Source organism: Cyprinodon tularosa, unplaced genomic scaffold (assembly GCF_016077235.1).
Source record: "Cyprinodon tularosa strain WSP-4 unplaced genomic scaffold, ASM1607723v1 ctg206, whole genome shotgun sequence".
NCBI classification, from domain to species: domain Eukaryota; kingdom Metazoa; phylum Chordata; class Actinopteri; order Cyprinodontiformes; family Cyprinodontidae; genus Cyprinodon; species Cyprinodon tularosa.
The window spans coordinates 1,715,835-1,742,716 of NW_024038764.1; the positions used below are offsets into that span (position 1 = coordinate 1,715,835).

A 26,882-nucleotide genomic window follows, 5' to 3' on the forward strand; every position below is an offset into this window, starting at 1 on the left:
GCAATAAACACGCTTGAATCGCACCTGGGTCTTCATTAGCAGTTTAACTCGGTGTCACCAACATCTTCGAGGTTGAAAACACTACAGATTTAAATGCAGGAACGCAGGACCTGCAGACAAATCAATAAGATCTGATCAGCTTTTACAAAAATCTCTGACATGTCACATAATACTAATAAAAACAAAGTGCTAGACATGAGTAAGTCTTAAACTCTGATTCATGTCAGCATAAAAACGCAAGGACCGTCACCTCTTGATGGAAATACATTTCAAAGATAATTGCTTGTAAAATGCCCCCACCTGATGAAAAATATCACTTTGTCCGATGGAAAATTAACCTTTTTACCTGCTACTCTGCTGTGCTCTTCAGATACACCAGAGGGTTCTTCAAATGAAAGCACTTAATGATTACAATGGATGGCTGTAAGCTATAAACTTGGTGCAATTTCATTGTTTTTTATTGCTTGAAGGGTTAAACTGCTTCTTCCCACATCCTTCCAAAACCTAACAGGCCTTACTGTGACAATTGAACTAAATAAATGACATGACTGCCCTATTGGGAAACCCCACACAACTGCAAAGATAGATGCCAGGAATGAGCTGCAATGGAACAGGGTGAACTAAAGCTTTTGTAAAAGTCGTGAGTTAAAAATTTGCTGTCTGAAGGCATCAGATACTAAGTGGTCCTTGCAGGTGTTTCTACATTTCCGGCTTGTTTAAACTCAGTCAGACACACCATTATATTGAGTTCTGATATGAGAAGAACACAAACAGGCCAATACACCCAGAGCTCCTTGTTTCTGACGAGGCACCAAGCCTTAAGTGCTGTATGGTAGAAAACTATATTCTCTCAGTGTGTTTGGAGCAGTTTAGCTCCTTGCTGCTGATGACTGCCCATCAGCTTCACTGCAGAGGGACGAAATAGAAAAAGCAGGGAGTAAATAGGAGTGCAGCAAGAACAATGATGCAATGAAATGAGACCAACTCACCTTGCTCTTTAAAGTACATACACACATCTAAACTGCTGCTGTAAACACTTGAAGAGTTATTGCATGTACTTGGGAACACAATTGAGAACCGAATGGGAATGCAGTCCCCCAATGACAAATGGCTTTTATTTGTGTGGCCTTTCCAAACTGTCCCCTGAATTGCAAAATGGTAACGCTGAGAGAAATGGTGAAATGAACCAATGAGAAGCCGTCTATTGATCAGAACAGGTTACTAAATATGACATTACAACAGTGTGAGCATAAATGCTAATCATGCAGATTATAGTATCAACATTCAAATATCAGCTATGACCTAATGATTAGCTTTTCATTTTCGTATGCAATGCTATGGCAACGACTTGGTCACCTTGGCATGCAAGATGCTTGAACTAAAGTAGCTGATTAATTAGAGGACGGGGCAATGAAATATAATTCATTCATCATCAGTTCACCCTTTTAAATGTAAATTTGAAAAAAGACATTGGCCTGGCCATGGCACAACATAACAAGATAACATAACAAAAGCAAAACAAATACTTTGAAGAACTTGATATTTAAAAAAAAAACAAAGAAAAGTAAACCTTTATTTCATCCTGGTTATTGATTTATTAGTTGGACACAATGGTTTAGAAGTACTGTTAAAAGTTCAATGATAGTTATGATGATAACTTTCAACAGTACATTTCAGAATTTAAGAAAAAACTGACATATTTCTATCAGAAACCTATTTTGTGACATTTAGTTCTCCAGAATTTAAATTGTACTTTTTCTACAACAGATGCAAACAGAAGTTAAACTTCCTCAGACAGACAGCGGAGTGTGGACACTGACCAGTATCCCAACTGGTCACAGGACAAACACCAAAATTACACGTTGCTGTGCAGTACATCTGTCTTAATTGCATGATAAACAGGATTTGAAGTTCTTTAGGCAAATGGAAAGAAGCACAAGTCATTTGCCTATAGCAGACCAGCAACTAAAGAAAAATCACATTTTGCCAGTTTTTTTGCAAACTGTAGAAAGGTGTGGATTGTGGCCTGTTCAGTATTTCAGCCAAGGGTGTGCTTATACCTAGCAGGAAAAATCAAAGTAACATGGCTTTCTGCCTAGAGCAGTTTAACAAGTTTCCACTTTGTTAGAAGCATCAATACAGCAGATGAAATGAAACAAGATCTCTTGTAAGCATTCACAATAATCTTTACGCACAAATTTGCAATACTTCAAACTTAAAAATGACATTCCTAAACACAATGTACCTCCATAGCTTGGAAAGTGACCTCCATTAATCTGTATATTCCTTGGTATCATTTTGCAAAGGGAAGTTTCATAAATATACATGATATATAGGTACTCTATGATACAACTACTAGGACGATACTATACTTTTGCCTTTACTCTCTCCACAATAACTTCAATCTTTCATAAAATTGTTGCCATAAATGTGAACAACCTTTTGCTATTCATTAATGTTGAAGTTGAACACACAGTAATTTACATACAAAACTTTCATAACAACACATCAAAAAAGTCTATTTGTTCACAAGGATATGATCAAAAACCTGTTCAAAGCTGACTTATGATGAAGGAGGATAACCTACCATTGTTACCTAGCTGGAAAGTGTTAGCATTTAACAGAATGTCATAAAAGCCACTGCCAAGGTAACAGGAAATTAGGCTCTATGATTTCTTTGTAAAAGATAGGTTAAAATAAAATAAGAGCAAAGTTTATAATGAGCATTTTCTTTCAAAATAAAGCAATTCTATATATGTGTTCCATCATCTCCTCAATAAAAAAGATGTAATGCTGCTACTGCGGAAACCCATGAGCTACTGTTTTCCAACAGAAACCCTGAAGTTTAGGTGAGTTGTCGGATGTATTGATTGGGTGATTTGTATGTGTTGCCAGGGCCCCTGAAATGTGTCTGACAACATGCTTTGATGGATGCGTCTGTGGCCAGGCTCCGAGCCTGCGAGAGGGGCAGGTGTGGGTGCGGGGAACGCTCCGTCAGCCTCAAGGTTACCCACCTGGCACCAAAACAGATGGATGCCCCTCATCGTAACTGTCTGTAATGTGTGCAGCTCAATCATCCCCTCCCTTCTCACTCTATGTCTCTCTGTGGTTGGCCTATGGAGGCTGCCTGCAGAGTGCTGGAGTAGGGGTGTGTACGCAGAGACAGCGGTCCAAGGAACAGTTTTATTTATCACACAGGGAAGGCTTTGACATATTTTCTTGGCTGAAATGTCTACAGCAAGGGGTGTTAAGTTGTTTTTTTTTCTGTTATAATGATAAAATTATAAAAAATATGTGAACGCTAAATTGATTTGCTACATTTGATTTGCTTTCATTCACACAGTGTAATGGTGGATTTATAAATTTTCTAAACAGAAATAAAAATTTTCATAATTTGGGGTTTTAATGAGGCTTTTACACATGGTAAAAATGAAACAAACTGTCATTCACCCCACTAATATTTGGCTTAATGTCCCTTAGTAAGTTGCATCTAAGCCTCTGGTACAGTAAAATATATTTCTGACTTAATATTTGATTTTGGCAGAATTAGTAGGCTGGTTTTAATTGGATCCTCTTCTGCAAACTGATTAAGGAAGTTAAGTATTTACCAAGGAATCGTCCAGGCTCAAGATGATTATAAACTGCAACAGGTACAGTATGGGATACTAGTGCTGCAGTCTACAGAATGGTTGTTTTTTCTGGATTTTGTTCTGAGAGAATAGAAATTACGAAATTCTGTTATTTGCTTCAAAACAGAAACCCTATTTCTGCTTCTCCTAGTCCTAACACATTGTATAGTGGAAATGTAATAACAGCAGAGGGCTATCCTCGATTTCAGATTGAATTGAAACCAACACAAAAGAATCAAAAGATTAGGTCATCAGAATTGATAAACAGAAATAGGTGCTCAGCTTAGCCAAAACTGAAATACCTAACATCCGATTGTTATGACATGTTGGCAAACCTCTCCTATTTGTGGCCACCGGATAAGCTCAATATACATTACTGTAATAGCTGCATAATGTGCTCATATGTGAGTCGATCCTGCTTTGAACCCATCATATTAAGTGTCTTATATGCATCGTCATCCGCATATGGTTTCACTGTGTCTTACTGATATGGCAACAGAAAACAGTGAAGGTCATGTTAGGGAGGTACAGATATAAAAGAAACATACAGATAACATTTATAGGTTTTGATGGTTTACAAGAAGCCTACCCCATGAGGTGTAATCGGTTCAGGCTTGTAAGAACGAGAGGGAGAAGTCTGCAAAGGGAAAGTGATACCATGTGGAGTTATCATTCCCAGCAGCAACTTTCACATCCTTGGTGACTTTAATAAAGGTAACCTCAGTCATGATCTTCCTAAATACAGACAGTTTATTAAATGCCCGACCAGAGAGGATAACATTCTGGATCACTGTTATACCACCATCAGGGATGCTTATCACGCTGTCCCCCGTGCTGCACTGGGCCAATCCGACCACGTCATGGTCCACCTGATTCCTGCTTACAGACAGAAACTAAAGCTCTGCAAACCTGTGGTGAGGAAATTAAAGAATTGGACCAGTGAGGCTGTGGAGGATCTTCAGGCGTGTTTGGGTTCTACTGACTGGGACGTCTTCAGGGCTGCTACCAACAGTCTGGATGAGTTCACAGAGGCTGTGACATCATACATCAGCTTCTGTGAGGACTGCTGTATTCCAACACGAACCAGGGTAAATTACAATAATGACAAACCCTGGTTCACTGGCAAACTCAGAAGACTTAGGTTGGACAAGGAAGAGGCCTTCAGGAGCGGAGATAAATGCAGATTCAAAGATGCAAAATACAAGTTTAGCAAGGCGGTGAAAGAGGGTAAACGACTGTACTCTGAGAAGCTGCAAAACCATCTTTCTGCCAACGACTCTGCCTCTGTCTGGAAAGGGCTTAGGCAGATAACAAACTACAAGCCTAAAGCCCCCCACTCCATGAACGACCGACAGTTAGCCAACGACCTGAACAACTTCTACTGTCGTTTCGACAGACAAAGGGACAGTCATGCATCCACCCCCCACAACACCACCCAACAGATCACCTCCACCTCCTCCTCCTCAGTGACAACTCTTTCCATAAAAGAGAGAGATGTAAACAAAATCTTCAAAAAACAGAACCCCCGGAAAGCTGCTGGACCAGATTCTGTCACTCCATCCACTTTGAAGCTCTGTGCTGACCAGCTGTCTCCAGTGTTCACAGACATTTTTAACACCTCACTGGCGACATGTCACGTGCCAGCCTGCTTTAAATCCTCCACCATCATCCCTGTCCCCAAGAAGCTAAGGACCACAGGACTTAATGACTTTAGACCCGTCGCCCTGACCTCTGTGGTCATGAAGTCCTTTGAGCGTCTTGTGCTGTCACACCTGAAAGAAATCACGGACCCCCTCCTGGACCCCTTTCAGTTTCCCTACAGAACCAACAGGTCTGTAGATGACGCTGTCAACCTGGCCCTTCACCACATTCTCCAGCACCTGGACTCCGCAGGAACCTACGCCAGGATCCTGTTTGTGGACTTCAACAAAATCATCCCAGCTCTGCTCCAGGAGAAGCTCTCCCAGCTGAATGTGCCTGACTCCACCTGCGGGTGGATCACAGACTTCCTGTCAGACAGGAAGCAGCACGTAAAGCTGGGAACACAGTTCTCTGACTCACAGCTCATCAGCACTGGTTCCCCCCAGGGCTGTGTTCTTTCTCCTCTGCTCTTCTCCCTGTACACCAACAGCTGCACCTCCAGTCATCAGTCTGTCAAGCTCCTGAAGTTCGCAGACGACACCACTCTCATCGGACTGATCTCCGATGGTGACGAGTCCACCTACAGGTGGGAGGCTGACCATCTGGTGACCTGGTGCAGGGAGAACAACCTGGAGCTCAACGCTCTAAAAACAGTGGAGATGGTTGTGGACTTCAGAAAGAGCGCAGCCCCTGCTACCCCCATCACCCTCTGTGACTCCACCATTGACACTGTGGAGTCTTTCCGCTTCCTGGGAACTATCATCTCGCAGGACCTAAAGTGGGAGCTGAACATCGACTCCCTCACCAAGAAAGCCCAGCAGAGGATGTACTTCCTGCGGCAGCTGAAGAAATTCCACCTGCCCAGGACAATGATGGTGCAGTTCTACTCCTCCATCATTGAGCCCATCCTCACTTCCTCCATCACCATCTGGTACGCTGGTGCCACCGCTAAAGACAAGAGCAGACTGCAGCGTGTCATCCGGTCTGCAGAGAAGGTGATTGGCTGCAACCTCCCATCTCTCCAGGAGCTGCACGCCTCCAGGACTCTGAGGCGTGCAGGGAAGATTGTGGCTGATCCCTCGCACCCCAGTCACAAACTATTTCAGTCACTACCCTCTGGCAGGAGGCTGCGGTCCATCAGGACCAGAACCTCCCGTCACAAAAACAGTTTTTTCCCATCTGCTATCGGCCTTATCAACAAGGCCAAGACCCGCCCGTGACACTGGAAATGTTTCTCTCCCCCATTCAGGATTTCTGCGTTACATTAACACACAGTCTACTGTTTCTATATAGCTTCTGTATATATATATATATATATATATATATATATATATATATATATATATATATATATATATATATATATATATATTCTATCTTATTTTGTTTTGTTTTGTTTTTTTTTGTCTGCACCAACAACACCAAGTCAAATTCCTTGTGAGTGCAAACCTACTTGGCAATAAACTTGATTCTGATTCTGATTCTGATCAAATTTAGTTCAGTTAGATTTAATGATAATCGTGCAAGAAGTGAAATGATTTCAAAATATTGAACTAAATATAAATGATACAGATACTACATCTCCTCCATCTTCTTATCCTTCTTTACATTCCCTTTATTCTCAGTGCCGAATATGTCCAATTAGACTAAGGCTATGAGCACCGAGGTGATAAATCAACTGACACAAGCAACTTCCTGTCTAATCATTGAGACATGAGAGCAGTGCTGGACAAGCATCAGCAGCCTTACATGTCTAGAAATTATCAAATATGATTGACTTGTGGATGGAAAATATTGAATATATGGCATTTAGCGTGATATAATTTCCTTTAATATTGGTTCTATGACTTTTTAAACACATTTCTGATATATTAATAATATACTGGAATCTATGAATAGAGTATTTGTCACTGATGTTCTGGGTTCTCTATAGCTTTACAGTATGCGCTTTTTTTTTAAGCATGACCATTCTTGCAGGTCTTTCTGAGGTTTTAACTTTTTTTGTATTTTTCAGTATTGAAATTATATAGTAAAAAAAAAAAAAAAAAGATCATTACATAATTTTTTGCCACCTCGTAGAGACCTAGCAGAAACAGATGAAAAAGGATAAGAAGAGAAAAAGAAAAAGTTACCTCTGAATGTTTTATACCTACATCCACTGGGTGGACGCAACATAAGGCTACTTAAGGAAAATTATGTTGTAGGGGTTGTTTAAGTCTAGATCCACTTTGAACTTTTGTAAAAGGTAGTTTAGCCATAGAATAGAATAAATCAATTAAACGGTTAGTTGACCAAGTTCATTAAAACCGATTAAATAAAACGAAACTAGGCTGCTGTCAATTGCAATGGGAGGCGACTATATAGGCAAAAAGCCACAGTCCCTTAAGCTGTAAAAACGGGAGAAGACTATTAAAGTAACTGACGACATTATGATGTCATCAGTTACTTTATGATAAACAAAGATTAGGCATGAGGAGATGAAAGCTGGGAGATGGTGCTGATGGTTAGGCAATGGCTTTCTATAGAATTTGCTTCATGGGTTATGAAAAAGGGTTTTGTGGATTTAATGGACGTGCATATGCAGGATTTATACCCACAGATGAGATATGACAGATGGTTAGAGCCAGGGGCTGTTAAATAGCTAGATAATTTATCATTATCATCACATCATTTTATATAAAATGATTATTGCTAACAATTCCTTGGATTGCAATTATGTTAGCTAATTAAATAATGGCCATGTTATTCATTATTAGGTGTTTGTTTTCGGAATAAAACCAAAGCAGACCAGTACCAGGGCTGTAGTTTTAGGTATTTATTTTTCATGTTTTTACAATATTTACCAAAATTAACCTTTTTTTAAAGTTGTTAAGCCCCCTGGTGCAACAAATATGATGCATGTTTCAAAAGGATGAGTACAGTAACCATTGGTGCTCTAATAAAAATCTATTCAGTGAAACTAACCTTCATGTGTTTGTCATGGTCTTGGTTCTGTTGTTCTTTACTTTGCTCCTTGTTTTCTAGTTTTATTGGCTTAATTCCAATTTTGTTGTAATTTCTCGATTTATGTTAGTTCTCATGTTTTTCTGTTGTCCTCTGTTGCCCTTTTGTGTATGTATGTTCCTTTCCCCTTGGCTCCCTCGTTGTCTCCTCTCACACCTGCTCCTTGTCAGCTCGTTAGCCCTCCCTTTGTCTCTGTCAGCTATATATGCTCTCCCTCTCCCTTGTCTTTGCTGTCCTCTCATGCTGTTGTCCACCTACCTCGTCTCTCCCTGGCTCCCCATGTTTGGTTTCCCCAGATGTCTCCATAGTTCTGGTTTGCTTTTGATTATTAGTTGGATTTTTGCATTCCTGCCTTTGTTTACTGTTTTTGCCCCATTAAACTGCAAGAAATCGCCTCAGCCTCTCTGCCTCTGCATTTGGGTCTTCCAAACCTCAACCAAACCCTGACAGTGTTCATAAAATATTATATAAAACAACCACACCACTAGCCATCTCACTTTCTATTAAAATCCCTTGGACTACACTACAGATTATTAACCTCCCCAAATGCACACCTTTTAGTCCCAAAACAGCTTGGAAGAATCTAGATTAAATCTAATTTTGAGTGAGCTGGCAGGCTAAAGTGGTTAGTCACCTGACTTGCACACAGGAGGCCCCGGTTCGATTCCCCTCTGGGGGGGGGGGGGGGGGATGAGCTGCCAGTGTGGGTCCTAAGGCAAGATCCTTTTACACTAACTGTGTCACTTTGGATAAAAGGGTCTGCTTAATTCATAAACAGAATCTAAACCCTCAGTGCCTAACCTTGCACTACCGCTCTGGATGTTTTAAGAAATGCAACATTGATAAAAGTATGTATAAATAATAGTATAATAGAGTATTTGAACTTAACAAGGAGAGAATAATTAAAACCTAATTATAAAATGTATACTCTTTAAAATACAAAACTTTTTTTAATGCTTTTATCACTTTATAAATTTTGTGATAAAAATATATGCCAGACTCAGACTACAGATTATATCCTAGGAACTATTGTATCAGTATAAGTTGTTCCTTAAGGATAAACATCCAGGACAGAACACTTGTGGTCCATTTTTGATCTTACTTTAATATTTTTATCAACATTTTCAATTTATTAGTGCTCTCTTGACAAAATGTGATCAGATTCAGCAGCAAGCCCCACTAAACTTATTTTACAACCTCATAGAACTTGGTAATTGCCCCTACTACTTAAAAAAAATAGCAAAATGTTTTTTTTTTTTTTTTTTTTTTTACAGAGCGGAAAAAGTAACACTTCTGTGTCCAGGTGAAACACAGCCAGGATAAAAGACGGCCGGGTTCTCTGCGGCCAAACTAACCTCAGCTCAAAACCTGCTGAGCCAGTTCCAGCCAGCTCTATGTCCCTGTTATGGAGACAGCCGGCTAAATTATTCACTGCTTCAATGAAAATTCCTCCAATATTAATAAGGTCTCCTCTCCATATTCACACAGGGAGTGTGTACATGTTTGGATGGGTGTGCATTTATGGTTTGTTTATCCTTAAAAACCTTCACCCCACCCTGACGTCATGCCAGACTGATTATTGGAGTTGTGCTGCTGCCTGGTTTTATGCTTCTGGTTTAAAGCTGTGAAGCAGCCACATTGGGAATGTTGATGGAATTATCTGGCATTGTCTGCCCCAAACAAAACATGGCCTGACCACTTCTCTTTCTCCTTTGTTTTCCCATGTTTTTTTGCTACATGACACAAAATGAGTATGAGGCGGACACTGTGAATATCTTCCCTAACAGTGAAAGGAGCAATGCTGCTGCTGTGTTGTCATTTATGTAAGCAGTTAGTCAGATATGGTTACAGCCCTCTGAGCACGCCTTGAAAAATAAATCACGGCTGTTGGGTTAAGCAGGAGCAGAGGGTTGCTGCTGGAATCGTGCTGACAGAGAAATTCATTCAGTTCCAAAAATCTATCTGTGCAATTACCAATGTCAGCATCAAACCAGAGAGCAGGGTTCTGTCTGCCGCCGGCCCACCTCCCTTTCCCCTCCCCGCTTTGTCGTTCTGTTTACCACGCACATGACTCAGTGACCTTTACAGAGATAATTCTATTACGCAAGCCGGGTAATTGTTCTAGATTTGGAGTGTCCAAGTGGCCCAAAGCTTTGATGTCCTTGCAGTTAAAATAAATCTCGGTGGCATTAACGAAACCTGTCAGGGGAGTGGGAGAAGTAATCATAAAGATAAGGACGGAAAAAGAGGGGAAAATGAGGATGACACTGAGCCAGAATCAAATGGGATAGAAATGCTGTTTACGCCCCCCTCCCAATTTTATTGCAGCACAGAGTCGCAGCGTGCTCAAGACGCTGTGAGCGGCGCCCAAAATGGCCATGTTTGCTGCAGAGATCCCTTCTAATATTCTTTGTGTCTTGGAGAGTGCAGTCCAACGTGCGGGCTGCAGAGGTCCACAAGAACAAATCAAGGCTGAATAGACGACCTGGAACCTGCTGAGGTGCTTTTTACATCCCCTACTCCCACAGACCTGTTAGCTACAAAGGCTCAGTGCTAACAATGGGCAGAAATGAAACTTCGAGCAGCGTCTCTTGCAGATGAGTTCACTTTTCCTTATTCAAGTTCCTTCATTTGGACAATGACTGAGTTAGAGAGGGAGACAATTACTAATATTTGCTGCCAGCTATCAGAGAGAGAAAGGCCGAGAGATACAGAGGCAGGAGCTCCATTTCCACATTGTTAATTAGAAACTCTCCCTCAGCCCTGCGCTTGCAGCATTAAATAAGTCACCCAGCTGCACTGAGCACACACCTTTTTTTTTTTTCAAATCTAGCTACTTCACCGGGGCAGTAAAACTGTTGGCAATAAGACAGACATTGGAGTTTGCATCATGCAAGAAATTGCTCCTTTTTTTTAATAATCATCAAGTATAATTGTTGAAAAGGTAATGCATTTATAGAGCTGGTGGGGTGGGGGGGTATACATAAAATAGAGAGAGCAACACGAGACAACGACAGTACAGGAAAAGAAATGCGAAGCTGATTTCATGCTTGGGGAATTGCATCTCATTTTTGCTCAGCGTGTAGGCACAGTGTGTGGGCTTGCTTGTGTCTTTACTGCCACCTGGTGGTGAAATAAAAGCTTGCAAGCAGAGACCATTGCTGCATTAGGGGGCTGGTACTGTACAATCCAGGATTAATCAGCTCAGGTAAATGTAGGACTTAATTTAAATGCGAACCACTCCTATAGTCTTGACTTTTCCTCTAGTAAGGTTTGCTTGTCTCTATGTCAATATCTAAGAATCTATTCAATATACCGATATATGATTTGATAGTCCAACATCTAACTCCTTGAAAAGAGAAGGATCATTTGAGACCTATAGCTAGAATGTCATAAAAAATAGGAAATAACTGTTTTTTTATTTTTTTTTCTTTATCAGTGTTACAACACCTGTACTGTATTTCAAACAGATATAAGTCTGGATATCTTAGCAGATCTAAAATTAATAACACCACTCTATTCACTGCTGATGAAGTCTTTATTAATTCACCATGATGTGGATTAATAAAGGCTCCTCGTCACTAATTAAAACCCAAACATCTCTAATCTAAACACCATGTGAGAGTTAGAGTCAGTTACTTTCCGAGTGTTGAAATCTAAAAAAAAAAAAGAAGGAAAAAAAAAGTACTAGCATTGGAGAGGGAGGGTAAAGAGACAATAAACTGAGATAAAAAAAAAGATATAAAGTCAAACCCAGCAGCCAGCTCTGACATCAGAAAGGTTGGATGATTAGCGGATGCTGGCGCTCGCAGATAGCAGCTCTGCTAACTGCCTCTACCACCTCATTAGTCGGGCCCAGCAGCACTGTGCCCCCTCCATTAAATGCTAAATGAAAGACCGCCAAGCATGATTACCGAAGGGGAGTCCCCTGTCGTCATGGGGATAAGACATCCCAGCTCACACACACACGACTACACTTTTTACTTCTCCTGTGATGGACATTTAGTAGATGGTAGTTTGCACATCATCAGCCACAGATATACACCGCCAAGCATGAAGCCTAAAGGCCTGACACTTAAAGAAATTGAATTACAACACACTTCTTTTCTTTTGGTGAAAAAAAACCCCTTCTTTTAACCCTTTTTTTATTCACAAATGTATATTTGTTAGATCTGCCAGATTTTAAGATAAGATACACTGAAAGTTGTGTAGTTTTTGCAATTTATTGAATAACTAAGGCATTTTTATTATCAAAAATAATCCAGAATGCAAAAAAAAAAACTCTGAAAGTTACTCTAAAAGATTTTAGAAGATCTCACAAAGCTAACTCAAGATCTGGCAAGGCTTGCATTTTACCAAAGGAACAACAGTCATGAAGCTTCAGTGTACCCTGCATTTCGGGTAGAGGACAACCGTACTTCCTGTTCTGAAGTTTTTCTGTAATAGGTATGCTTACCTAGATTTGTATGTTTGAAAGTAATGCATTCTATTTGCATATGGAAAGAAATTTAAAGTACAGTAAAATCAAAATATCCCTAATTTGATCTACTCTGAAAGTTTGCTGAATAAAAGTATACCAACATTTTCTGCTGAAGTGTTAAAAAACTGTTGCTTTAAATAGTTGCAGCAGAATGCTGAGGAAGCAAGCCTTTGAAAAGTCCAGCAGTACTCACGGTCGTTGCAGTGGGTGCCTGTGTATGATGTCATGGAGCAATCGCAGGTGAAATTCTCCCACTGCTGTATGCAAACTCCCATGTTAGCACACGAGTCATCCTGGCAGGTGGTGCTTGGGCCTGGAGAGATGAGAAAAGCAAAAAAAGAGATACCACAGGTATAAAGTCAGGCAATGTTTAAGGCAGCTGACCGTAAAGAAAGAAGGACCCATGCAGAGGATGTGCACTCTCGAAAGACAGGTTTACACTACATGGTCCTAGGAGACAGCAGGAGGATCAGACAGTGCCACCACAAGAAGCCCAACCTGAGTACAGGGCCTTTTAGGACGGTCTCAGGAATACCGCCTCATGCTGGAGTCTATAGGTGCAAAATCAATATAAAGGCCCCAGGTTTTTACCGTCTCTACAGCATGTTCTTTAAGCTGAAGGAGCCGATGCTTTTACTGTCAGTTGAGTGAAAACTGACTGAAAGCAGGCAAAATAATTAATGATGAAGAGCTGTTGTTGCTAAAGAAAGCCGGATCCTGGGTTGGCAGATGTGATGACACAGTCCATATCCTTTAGTTTCATTCTTTTTTATCAGCTATTGAGCCATTAGGCTTGCATGCAACTTTTTATACATTCCGACATGATTCAGGAAAGTTTTATTGAAGTAAAACTTCGAAACGCTGCATTCCCTCTGAGAACAAGCAAGACGAGACGCTAACAGTTAAAAAAAAGAACCTCTGCGGTTAACAATAGCCATATAAAAATGTCATAAACATGGCACCGGTTGCATTTCTAAACATCTGTGTGAGAATACAAGATGAACAATAGATCCACCAGACAGACAGAAGTCATGAGGAGAAAAAAAAAAAGAAATATAAAGCACTCAAGAACACATGGCACATATCTCTATGTATGCACCAGAGCCAGACGAGAATCAAGGAGGGTATTCAAAGTCAAACCGGATGTGTGTTTGCTATTCCTCACACCACACATAGCTCTCACTTTTGAATACTTCTAGGGAGAGGGAATGCAGATAAGAACAAGTGCACTGCATAGATAATGAGATCAACAATCTGGCATTAATAGTCAGTGCAGACAACAGAGAAGAATCTCGACAGTAATACCTCTAATAACCAGATACAGTAGGAAACAAACCCAATGAAAAGAAAAAAACAAGCTAAAAGTAAAAAAACAACAAAAAAAATGAAAGTAAACTTTGTTTAAGAGCAGTTGTTTTGTGCAAGACGACGTGAAGAGAAGAAAGGGACATTTTAAGTGAAAAAGAAACAGAGCAAGTTCGCCAGCTGAAAGTGCATTTACTGTGTAATGTACTGCAATGGTAGTCAACCAGGCACCCAGAGTGCTGTGCACGTATATGTTGTGTTTATATCAAGGCAAATGGAATGTGTGCATTCCAGTGTTGGAGCAGGAGACTCGCTGTCTTGGAAAAAAACGAAACAAAAAAAGACCCCTGGCAGCAGATATGATACAGTTTTATATCTAAGGCTTGATGCTGAAACAGCACAGTGACAGATTAGATGTCCAGCCACAGCATCTTTATGCTGACTGTGATGCCCTAGAGTGTGTCACAGCTTGCCTTCAGCTGCTTTAAAATTCTTGCAGCTGTTTTTGTGGTACAGTAGTTTCAGGCTATAATGAACCCACATTGCCATGATGACCTGATATGCCTCCAGTCCTTGCTTACAGAATTGATGCTGATATTGCTGTACTTTCTAAATAGGACTGTACCCTTTGTCTGACCATGTAGGTATAAACAAGAAATTATCTGCCAAATTAATATCTAGTTTTACCCTATCTAAGGTACTCACACCCCTTAAGCTTTCTCATAAATTTGTCATATCAAAAATTTCAAACCTCAAGCAAAACTGAAAAACACAAATCGGACTACTGGACCTCTGAGGGGCCAACCGCATCTTGTTGGCCTTGTTATCTTGCTATGGACTTGTAAACCAGGTTAGTGACTCGCATTCATAATCTTCCTCCGTTAGATATATATGGTCACTAACCTGTGTTTTCCTCTCTCCAGAGTTTCCTGCCTCAGATACCCTTGCCGCTGCTACAACTGATCCGTTTGTTTTTAATAAACGCCTTTTGAGTAATCCGACTGTCTTGCCTGAATACTAGGTCCTACTGTTCTGAACCGTGACAATTTATCTTCAAACTCGATCAAATTAAAGCATTACATTTAAGATAACAAAGATTCTCATATGGATTAAGGTCTGGAATTTAAGTAGGAGATTCTACCATATGAATCTGCATTGATTTTATGTACGGCTCACTTTAATTTGCATAGAAGATGTATCCTGCAACACAATGAATCTCTGCCTTATTATAAAGTCTCTACCAGTCTGTAACAAGTTTTATTCTAAAGTTGCCCCTGGATTTACATCAATCCATGTTCCCAGCTTAAAAACGTATATACATAATAGATGCTGCAACATTTAATTGATGCTTCAAAACTATCCAAATAGTAACAAAACAAGAGCACTATCTTGCAGGTTTTCTGTGTCTACCTTTAAAGATAGAAGCAAACCTTAAGTGGTCAACACGTGGCTTTCTTGCAGCATTTGCAGTTTGTTTTTCAATTAACTAATTAGGTTTCTTTCTCCTTTTTTTTATTTCTTTCTTCTTGCCATGTACTACTTTTTTGTCTCATAAAATATTTAAAAACTGTAGTAAATATTGTTGCAATATCACAAAAAGTGAAAAAGATCCAGGGGTATGAATACTATACAACAGTGTTCTATTCTAAATGGCACTCAACAAATTTAAAATAGGAAGCAATTATTTTCCTGCCTGCCTAGCAAGCTTTTTTTTCTTTCCACAGTTTGTTCGTATTGTTTCCCATAAGAGAGCAAGTCCCCACTGCAGCACCTGAAAGACATTATTGCCATGGTGACACCCACGATGCATTGCACACAGCAACCTTTCAGGCGAGCTGGCCTTCGAGAGGCGGAGTTGAACCCTCTACCTTGCAGGTCGGCTTTGGTGAAACCAACTTTGTTGGTGCAGAAAGGAAAACAACAAAACAGAACAGAACAGAACAGGAAACAAGAGCAAAGGATTAGTCAAGCAGCAGCATTGTTAGTGGTCAGAAAACTTGTTTACATTTGCCAGTCAGAAAATATGGGAACCTTGCAAAATAGGAGAGGAGCTTTAATATTTGATGAAAAATCTGTGTGAATCTTTGAATGTATGTATATTGTATTCTGGTGTATTGTATTTCTTTAGGCTCACAACTAAAGCTTTTACTGCCCTCTGGAGGTTATAGAAGTTACTACACCAACCAAATACAGTGATATACAATTCAAGCAAAAATTATAAAATAAAAAGCCATAATAATTTAGTGCTTTTGATTATCCCTAATCAATCTATGGATCACACAACATAGACTTACTTATTGTGGATTTTCTTCTAAAGTAAAAAGGTTCAACATTCTTCATATATGCAATCTGAATATTGGTTAAATAAAAATGAATATTTTGTAATAGTTTACAAATACTCTGCAAGAATTACTGTATCCCCAAATATAGTTGATGGTGACAAGAAAATCGGAGAAATAATAATAATAAAAAAACAAACATAAGATCACATTCACATCAATAAGTGTGTATTCTATTCTGACTGGTAAAATACTTACTGGTAAAATACTTACAAATACTTAACTTTAACTTCCTGTTGGATATATTTCAAGTTCCAGTCAAGTTCAGGTTCAATAAATCATTCAATAAATTGTACATAAAATTCCTGTTTTTCCACTGTGAAAACTAAGGAATATTTGTATTTTTGTGGGTTTTCAGAAGTTATAGGGCAGAAAGCCCTCTTGGTCCATATAACAGAAACCTTAATAAACAATGCTTGATTTGTTTATATTTTTTAAATCAAACCATGGAAAGAGTATTGTCCTGTTCAACTTTTAGGTTAATTTGGTATCGAGCACGTTTTGATTATTTAAATATAATGAAGACAATGACATCATCCCTAAATCAGAAAACTTAAGGGCTTAGCTAGTGTGTGACCAGGTTATGACTTTTATACTTCAATAAGGGATTTGTACCTTCACAGCCACGCTCTATGTGTCCACTGCGGAAAAGCGCATCATTGATGATGTCTGGCAGGCGCCCGTTGAGATCTACTGATGCCAAGCAGCCCTGGAAGCCCTCCCGGGATACCACAAGTTTAGGGAGATTCTGGTACATGTTGGGTCCCAAACCTCCAACAAACAGGTCACCTGAAGGGACACAAAATTAGAGGGAGTTATTCCACTTTCATATTCTGGGAATGATGAAAGAATGAGAGACAGGACTGTTGATTTATGATGATGTTTTTCCTGTGTGGTACCTTTAAGGTCGAGGTTTTTGGCCCCGTTGACATTTTGGGTGACCGACTTGGAGTCGACTTTAAGAGTGTGTGTGTTGGAAGCGTCTCGCGTGATGACCACATTGTGCCACTGGTTGTCATTCAGCGGGTTGTCACTGTTTCCCTTCAACAGGCTGGGCCCGTTGCCCAGGTCGAAGACGTAGTGAATAAACCTGGCAGGAAATAAACAGCAGCAGATGGGCTGAAAATGAGTGGAAAAGCAGCCAATCTTTGAGAGGACTTCAGAAAGCCTGCAGAACTACTGATCAAGGCCATTTTGAAAAATTAAAGGTAAGTCTGTCTTTCTGGAGGTAAAATATATATTAATTAATAAGAACTCCCTTGGATCTAAAGTGTCTTGCAAGTGTCTTTTGTTGAGTTATAAACAGAGATTTCAATGCATTTTCAATGTGTTGAGTTATAAACAGAGATTTTCAGTGTAATGGACAACCCTTTTCATAGTCCAACAAGAGTGTAGAGTGGCAGAAAAATATAGTTTAGAAAGTTTTTCACAAATAAAAATCAGACACATCATTTCATAACCTTTAATAAAATCCTTTGCAACCTGTTTTTGCAAAAAGTCCATCTTTAAAGGCCTCAGTAAATCAAAAGAGAACATTAGTGAACAAAACATTATAATGAAGAGCACTGTAGACCACTGTAGACAGGTCAGTAGGACAATTATGGAGAAGTTCAGAGAAGGATGAGGATATAAAACACTGGATTCGAACAAGGTATGTCTAAACTGATAACCCAGGCAAATTGTGCATTTGTTAGAGAGGTAGTTAACTAAGGTGAAGCCGCAAAGCTTTACAGCTCAGGTGATAAAATATATGAACAAGCCTTCTAAAACCTGTCACTGAAGCTGGTTGTGTACAAGGCCAAAAGTCTTATGTAACGTTGGCCACAGCCATGTGAGGGATGCAGCAGATGTGGAAGAAGATTTAGACACCAAAGGTTTCCTTCTCAACTTATATATAAAAACTATTTTACTGAATCCTAACATCACTCTGACCATACAGGACCAACCGCATAGCAGATAAAGGTTGCGGCAAATATTCCACCCGATATATGAAGGGATAAATTAGATTCAGTCGTGGGCCGAGTACCAAACAGTCAACATGAGTAAAAGTATTGATACACATAGTCAAATATTACTCAAATACAGGTGAAAGTTACTTTGTCAATAATCTACTCAAGTTGAAGTATTGAAGTACAAACTTTTGCAAATACTAAAGCATTCAAAAGTACATGGATTTTAAAGTACATAAAGGGGACAATATTTAGGGGACAATATTTTATTTCTGGGTGGATTTTGCCAATCTGTCAGACAATTCTATTAAAATACATTGTGGTTTGTCTGTAAACCAAAAAGAAGACTAGACTTGCAAGGCAATTTCCATGTTTATCAATCTCCCTCTTTTCACCTAAGTTTATAGGAAAAATGAACAAGTAAAAATTCTTTGTAGCTGGTTGATGATGACATATTTTAACGTTATATTTGGCCAACCCTGTTATATTTCAGATGTCAATGTCAAAACATCAACAAATCCATCAGCTCCTCCATCTCACTCACCCTTTGACCAGTTCCACAGCTATGAAGTCATTCCCGTCTCCGCTGTTAAAGAGAATGAAGCCATCAGGTGAGGTGGTTTTGAACTGGAAGAACAGGTGCATGGTGGTGTAAGCCTGCAGGGTGGCCAGGCCCAGGTAGCTCCCTTTGGTCTTAAAGGTGACGGGGTCAGCGACGATGAAGCGCATGCCAAAGCGTGCGTTGAGCTCACAGAAATCTATGTCACCATTTTTGCACATGTCAATGTACTGCATTCCGTTAAACTTGAGGCTCTGGAGAGAAATCAGCCAGAATTCATCTTTAATAAAACAGCTCAAATGTTGCTCAAATTCAAGCAAAATGAGAAAAAAAGTCCTGTAAATGTTTTGCAACAGCCCTTTATCCCTATTACCTGTAGGTGGCCGATAAAAGGGGAGGGTGCTGAAGAAACAAAGCGTTTCTCTGTCAAGATGCCTGTTTCCACGTTGCTGAACTCCAGGCGGGTGTGGTCACCTACCATCTGACCTGAGTATAAAAAAGGCAAAACTAGTTAGAGTAAACCATGGAAAATAAGAGAAGAAAAATTATTAAGTACCGATTATAACCAAGTCTAAAAACTCTAAACTCTAAATTTATATATATATATATTTATTTATTTATTTATGAAAAAAAAAATACTAAGTTAATGTTGTACAGGAACAAACAGCCCTTGTTGTATAGGTATGTAAAAAAAATAAAGGATATATACTGTATATATTGTTAAGTCTTTCTTATTCTTCAATTATCATTGTCTCAAACTATCATAATTGATCTTCCCCCAAATTCAAAATTTCCTATTGTGACAAAATCCACTAAAAGAAATAACTTTTTTAACAATAATAACTTCCAATCATTGAGGATCCAATTAATAATCTTTAGAGGGATAATATAACAGGCAACAAATAGGGTAGATGTACCTCAACAATCACATGTTGGCAGTTTACATGAAAAAAACTGTCAGTAAAAATGTAAAAAAAAATCTATAAAAAATTTAAAACTTCAGCTTTAAAGATCTCATATTACTACCATGGAAGGTCTGAAAGATGGCAACAGAAGTAAAAAATAAATCATCATGTTCACTGTAGGAGAATTACAACCAAAATGATGGCTTAGGGTCTCCACTCCTCTTTGTTTCAAGAGCTTTGTTAACATCTTCACTTTGAGTGCCAGTGATTGTGGAGGCGAGCTTTCAGATTTGTTGGAGTGTTTACATGCAAATACTTCATTTTATAATTCTTCATTTGATGTTGCAAACCCTTTTCTAACACCAATTTATTTCCAGTACCAATCTCTGGCCTAATATCTTGTGTAATGTCCTGAGAAACATGTTTCTGAGAAAGCTTATAAATAGTGAAACAACTTAAAAGTAATGCTGTCTATAGGTGACAAACAATGCCTTAAATAAGTTTGATTAAATAAAAACAAAAAACATAAGGAAAACAACTTCTTTTATCTATCCATTTACAGTGATGTTGATAATAAACACCAAAATCTGCATTATGCATTAAAGACCAAGAGTGGCCCTTTACATAAAAACACTTGATTCATTATTTGTCTGCTACTAGTGTATTCAGAAGTTTCAGTACCACTTTTTGGTGCCTACTTTGTTTTCTTTTTGACAATGTGATGTTACTGTTATTTTCTAACTTCCTCTTTGGTCCGGTACCAAAAGCTACTCTTCCCTCCATCTATTACCACTATTATAACACTGATAATCAGGCATTTTTAGATTTTTTTTCTCTTAAAAGATAATTTCATTGAAGCAAGGTTTTCTCAAATGATAACAAACACAATGAACTAATGAAAATGACCAAATGTTCTGCATTAATAACATGCTACATTAATTTTTCAGTAATACAGAAAGAAATGAGTTTTTAATGGACTTGAAAATGAAGCAATTGCTAAAATTTTCACAGATACAAAGAATGCATTCAAATAATATTCTCTTTAATTGAAGAAATATGTGCTTTAATCTGCAGCGTCAATAAATTAAAGTTGTTTTATACCTAAAGTTTTATCATTAGCTTTTAAAGATAATAAATTAACTGCTCTGCTTTATTATATACCGGTAATTATATTTTCATGTCTTATTATAGTGGATACCAAATTCCTCTTTACCATTTTAACATAATATGTCAATTTATTTAAAAAATTTAATTCTATCAAATCCTTCAATCAACTATCCAGTTTTAATGCATCACAGAAATGAAAACCATAAACTTGACTTTAACTTTCTGCTTGATGAAATTTCCATGAAAAAGTGGAGAATGCAGAATCAAAGAGGATCATAGATGGAAGTTTGCATATCAGGATTAAATAAGGAAATGAAAATACCTTCAGCCATATCATCGTCCACGATGAGTTTGAAGTTTTTACCGCGGCGGATCACTCGCACTGAGTGCCACTCATTGTCGTTGAGCTTTTGTCCGGCATAAAGAACCTCAGGTCCCTTGCCTGAAGATGAGGATCAGTTAGTGGAAGGATGGGGAAGGCAAAGGGCAAAAAACTAACTAATTTCTCCTTTGTTTAGAAATATAAAACAAAGATCACTGAATACTGAAGTGCTTTGGTTTGGGTTAAAGCTGCAGTTATTCAACAAAGATTTCTGGTTTGGTTTTTGATAATAGAGAAAATCAGATTTATTGTTACACAAAAACAACTAAAGCATTTCTAACTCTTTCTCTTTTGCTTGCATCCCCTTTAATAAAATTTCCCTCTGTTTTCTATCACATCATATTGATTTAAAATACACTAAAACACCAATAATACAGCTACTTAATAGTACCAGAATCTTAAAACTCTGTGCAGACCAAACATAACCTATTATGGGTTGTAGTCTGAATAAGTCAGTACACTCTGAACACCTCTAGAGGGCAATGCAGCTCCATCTAAAAGCTTAGAGAAGCAGCTGTTGCATTTCCCTTTAGATTATTGGAAGTGACGCATTCAAATGGAAGCAGATTTTAAATCTTTATAAGCAATGATGGTAGTAGAGCTTTCTTCGCCATAATTTAGGATTTTAATTTCCTTTTTCTATACTTATGCGCGTCATTGGTTTTGTCTGAAGATTCAATGTGATATTCAGTAGGACCAACTAAAAACGTACGCTGGTTGCTTCTATCTTTGCTATAAGCAATTATTGTGATTTAATATTCTAGCCAGAAGTTCAGACAAACATAATGGACATGAGTCATATTAATTTGGGGATTTGAATAAGCCACAAGAATGTGTTTTGTTTTTCCAATTTGGAGAAAGAATGTTGGATTATATGTCAATGTTAACTTTTTCACACAAAAGTAAAACCCAGGAAATGTATTGTAGAATATCTTCAACTAACATGGAGTCAAATTATACATACAGACTCTGATACATGCATTAGACTCCCCTTATATTTGGATACATTTTCCAGAGCAAGTTGCAGAGCAACCACTTAGTTTTTATAGGGAAGATTATAGTAATATTGAGATAGGAAACAATAAATTGTTGTATTGCTTAACTTATTGTTAAAGTTTTGCCTTTGCATGATTCTAAACCACATATCTATCGATTTGAGGTGAAAAACTATGAGTAGTCCTACGTCACAATTCTATCCAGTTTGTGTTCTACTTAAATATTTCAGAAAACAGTGTCCAAGCATGCTGTTGCCTTCACTGTGGTTGACAGTTGGAAATGTTCTTAGGTTTGTGAGTTTAACAGAATATTGTGCTCAAAACTGGGCCTTTGTATGGTGTAACATTTTTCCATTAGGAAATCTGATTGGAGTAGCTACATAGTTTAGTCAAATATGCTGAAGAAACTTTCTTTTTTTGGTAGAAATCCTCTCTTAGTCCTTTGTGATATTAAAATAGATCCATTATATTGACAGAGACAGTAGTGCTCCAATAGTTTACACACTAAGGAAATGGTAAATGGCCTGCATACTGCAAAAACTATCTAGAAATGAGTAAAACATTTTTAAATGTGTATTTATCCTTAATTTGATATGATTTGCCAATGGAATGAGTATTTTTTCTTAAAATAAGATAATTACATATTATGCACTTGAAATAAGACAATGCAATTATTTTATTCTCATTTTGAATGGCAATTGTCTTGACCCATTGGCAAAGTGTCAAATGCAATAAATTTGATAAAAACTACTTTAAATATATCAGGTTTTTTTTTTTTTTTTTTGCAGTGTTTTTTTTAAGTCAGGAGACTTGATCAATGCACTTTACACTACATTCAGTCATTCACCCATTCATGCACGTGCACTCACACAGTGATGGTGGTAAACTAGATTGTAGCCACAGCTGCCCTGGGGCTCACTGACAGAAGCGAGGCGCCACCGGACCCTCTGACCACCATCAGTAGTGCAGCAGTGCAGAATAATCAGGCTGTGTTGAAGCAGCACAGAGGGGAGTGAAGCTAAAATAATACACCTCACAGACGCAGAGAGGGAAAACCAGCCTTTATTGACAGGCTTGAGCCTTGATGAGGTGAGTTGTTCTGTGACTGCTTAACATATTTTGATTGATCTAAGGATAAATAGTTGAGTCAACCTGATAGAACTTGGTTTAAGGATGGCTAAAGTAGGCTAGCATTAATCTTTAGGAATAGCCTTATCTAAAACCTGCTTTAAATTAGTAAAATATGCCTAGAAGCGTAAAGCAAAGCAGTTTTAGATACATTTATAACTTCCAAAAAGAACGATGATCAAATTTTGGAAATAATGTGGTTTCTTTGCAACTTGCTAAGCCAAATAACCTTCAACATTGGAGGGAGATTATGGCATATATTTTCATTTGTATGCATCATTTTATCACCTTGTTGATTAATAGAAAACCCATAACAAATTCCAATTTCTGTATCCATCATCCTTTTAAAGTCTCCTTGTATGTGACATAAGTAAAATATGAACTGCACAAATAAACCATAAAAAGTACAAAAGGAATATTCATGTCGATGGTGAGTAGATATAAATACTGACTGCACCTGTAAGTGACTAATAGCTAACCAGTTACTTCAATATAAATGATGAATATTCATCCTCTGCGGGAAACATAATAAATAATCTCCTGCAGGGTGTTGTCTCAGTGAAAACACTCTTAATCCCCCTGTCTGTTCATTTTTCCTCTCTAACATTGCAAGACTGTGAGGGGAAACAAATTTCTCTTTCTAAGTAAGAACATGTCGTTAAACACCATCTGTAAAAGGCTGCTAATTTAAGTACTACATATGTACAGTATTCACATTGGGCAACTGAAACCCTGTATTTTGCTGTATGTGTAAATGTAAAACCAATACTCCTAGTAAAGGTTCAAAGTGCAGATGTTCAGTTAGTTGCTGCAGGCATACAGGAACAGATTCAATGCTAGCTGCTTTACTTTATTTGAAAAAAAGCCCGTTTAAAATATAGAAAGTATATTAAGCCTGATTTACAAGACTTTGATCTCTGCCTACCCCCCCACCCCTTTTAAACTGAGAAATCCTCTTATCAGCTCCCAATGCCACCCCCTCTTCTGCATTCATACATTCCTGCCTTCAAACCTAGAGCACAGACCACAATTAAATATTGACTGAAGGAGAAAAAGGCTGCAGAAGAAGAATGTTGAACTTACTGGTGTTACAGTTTATCCTGACACAGTCTAGATGGGGAGGGGAGAACAAGTGACAGATGAAATTGCATCCTTCAAGGTTACAGCTGCAGACATCCAAAAGCAAAGAAAGCCACCTTCCGGGGACGGACACATGACGCCAGCGGCCATTTTGCTCCCACATCAATTTGCAACTGGTCAATATCATTCCAGCAATAATCTAATGTAATCTAAAAAAACTAAAGACAGAGCAAAAAATATCTCCAGAGCCAGTCCAACACTCTATAGGGCCCTTAACAGGGGCCCCACTTTTATTTAAAATGGCCAGATCACAGAACAGGTTTTGCGTGTTTTATTAAACTATTGCACTAAATAAAATGTATCTGTAAGTTTGTTTCTCTGATTTATTGGGTTGAAAAGCGTTTCAATACATAACAGTTTTTTATGTTTGTTTCTACAGGCATCTTCTGAGAATGTGTATCTTTTCTATGAGTGTTTTTAATTTTTTTCTCTGTAATATACCTGCATTTTAAAGATTCTCATACCACAAGAAAGTCAGAAAAATATCTTACTTTAAACAACAATACAAAAAAAGCTGTTTTATATAATTACATTGTTATGTCTGATAAACTATGTATTTTATTTATTTATTTATTTATTTAGGTTTACTGCAGTTGTTTTAACCTTTGAATTATCTTTTTAAAGACATGCGGAATATATATTCAGCTCTTGAGACAAATATATGAATTTAGGTCAAAAGGGTAAAGATGAAATTTATGAAATAACTAAGGAAAAACTAAGTTTCGAATTTTAATGCTTTCATATTTAGAGTAAACATGTTGTACATTGAAAACTGCTATAAAGAACTAGGAATAAGGTTAGCATATTTCAGTTGGCTAATTTTGGTTTTATGGCCGTCTTAGAAGAGAACTCTCATGTTACAAACTTTTGATAAAGCTTTGGTTTTAGTTTTCCACAAATGCATCTGAATTAGTCAAAAAGAAATATTGATATCTGAGTGCTTCCATATCAGTGTCATGACTGACTATTGAATACTGAATTTCCACCGAGAGGTGCGCAGCTGCAGTCAATCACTTTTCACACTTTTCTCCCATACAAGTGTCCGAAATTGCTGCCAAATGTAAATTTAGCATATGTAACAGAGTTATGTCAGTCTTTAGTGTGGAGTTTATTAGGGGATAAAATTATAGAACCATTGAACAGTTAAAGAGCTACTTCCTGTCTTACTTTAAAGTAAAACATGACATAGGAAGTACAGTTTTAAGTGTTCACACCTATTTCTGGATGTGACGATGATAAATTGAAGGCCTTTTAAGATTGCAAGACGTAATGCCATAAGACCTTGTTACACATCTTTTCAATTATTATATATTTTCTAATAATGTTTCAGTCAATGCATTGTTGCTTCTTTAAATATTGATGTTGAATTAAAATTAAAATCTAGCTTGTTTTTTTTTTTTTATTATCTTAGTTTTACTTATTAATTCGTGGGGCACTGGAATAGCAGAGGCCAAGGTTGACTGTTTGTGCCATCAGGCAACTGGAATAAACTGATTTTATTACTTAATATTACTTTTTTTTCTAATTGTTTAAAAAACTTCTTGACTTTATATTAAGCATTACATTTAAGATAAATCTTATATTGTTTTTATTTAGAAGCCAATGGATCTGAGGGGCTCCCTATTGGACTCCTGACCTAACTCTAAGCAGCTTAGCTTGCTTCTACGTAGGGCCGGCTCCGTCTCTGTCCTATGTTGCTGAACCACTACTGTAATATTAAATGGCTAATTGCTATTTTTAAAATTTAGTTTTTTTACTCATATTTTAAAAATTAATTCTAGAGCCCAAAAAGTTTGACTTGCACTCAGTTTCACTTTAAGACCTATGAGCTGCTTTATAAAAGCTATGACTTATAATTAGATCAGTAAGCTGGGTTCATCCTGATGTGGGTAGAAATCAATGGGACCGTGTAACTCATGTGCCGTCAACCGCAACAGAAAAGTGGGAGCAAACAGCCTCGCGCCACACAGCACCAACACCGCTCTAAAGCCTAGACAGCCATCAAAGGCATCTGGTCTTACTTAAAACTGGCTTCTGTAGCCTAACCTTGTTCAGATTTGTGAAAGAGATGACTAATTCATTCAGATTTTTTTCCAAAGCTGTAGCTTCTAGGATGAATCAGACCTGTTTGATCTGTTGGATGGTAATCGTTTTAGGCTAGATGCTGTTTCTTTCTACTGATTTTAGTGCGGCCACTCATGCCACCATCTGCGGGCGAGCTGGCTGCTGTGGCTTCGGGCTGCTTGCCAGACGGGCCGCAGGCTCTGGGCCTTTGAAGGGATGAGTGCCATCTTTGAACAAGGCCGGGGAGATTCCAGCT

At 38.2% G+C, this 26,882-nt stretch overlaps 1 protein-coding gene across 19 annotated transcripts in view; it reads right to left on the bottom strand.

Moving 5' to 3' along the window:
* Positions 1-26,882, bottom strand: part of nrxn3b (neurexin 3b) — a 409,294-nt gene that overhangs the window by 228,470 nt on the left and 153,942 nt on the right. For 10 of the 19 annotated variants that reach the window (XM_038285077.1, XM_038285074.1, XM_038285069.1 and 7 more), the window contains 8 exons: positions 24,506-24,532; positions 21,240-21,359; positions 19,279-19,391; positions 18,891-19,159; positions 17,297-17,487; positions 17,013-17,186; positions 15,927-15,953; positions 12,947-13,066 (listed from right to left, as the gene is read on the bottom strand). In XM_038285077.1, coding sequence (XP_038141005.1) covers positions 12,947-13,066; positions 15,927-15,953; positions 17,013-17,186; positions 17,297-17,487; positions 18,891-19,159; positions 19,279-19,391; positions 21,240-21,359; positions 24,506-24,532 — 1,041 coding nt within the window. The remainder of the gene's footprint in view (positions 1-12,946; positions 13,067-15,926; positions 15,954-17,012; positions 17,187-17,296; positions 17,488-18,890; positions 19,160-19,278; positions 19,392-21,239; positions 21,360-24,505; positions 24,533-26,882) is intronic. The other 9 variants (XM_038285086.1, XM_038285085.1, XM_038285084.1 and 6 more) reach the window with 1 other exon arrangement.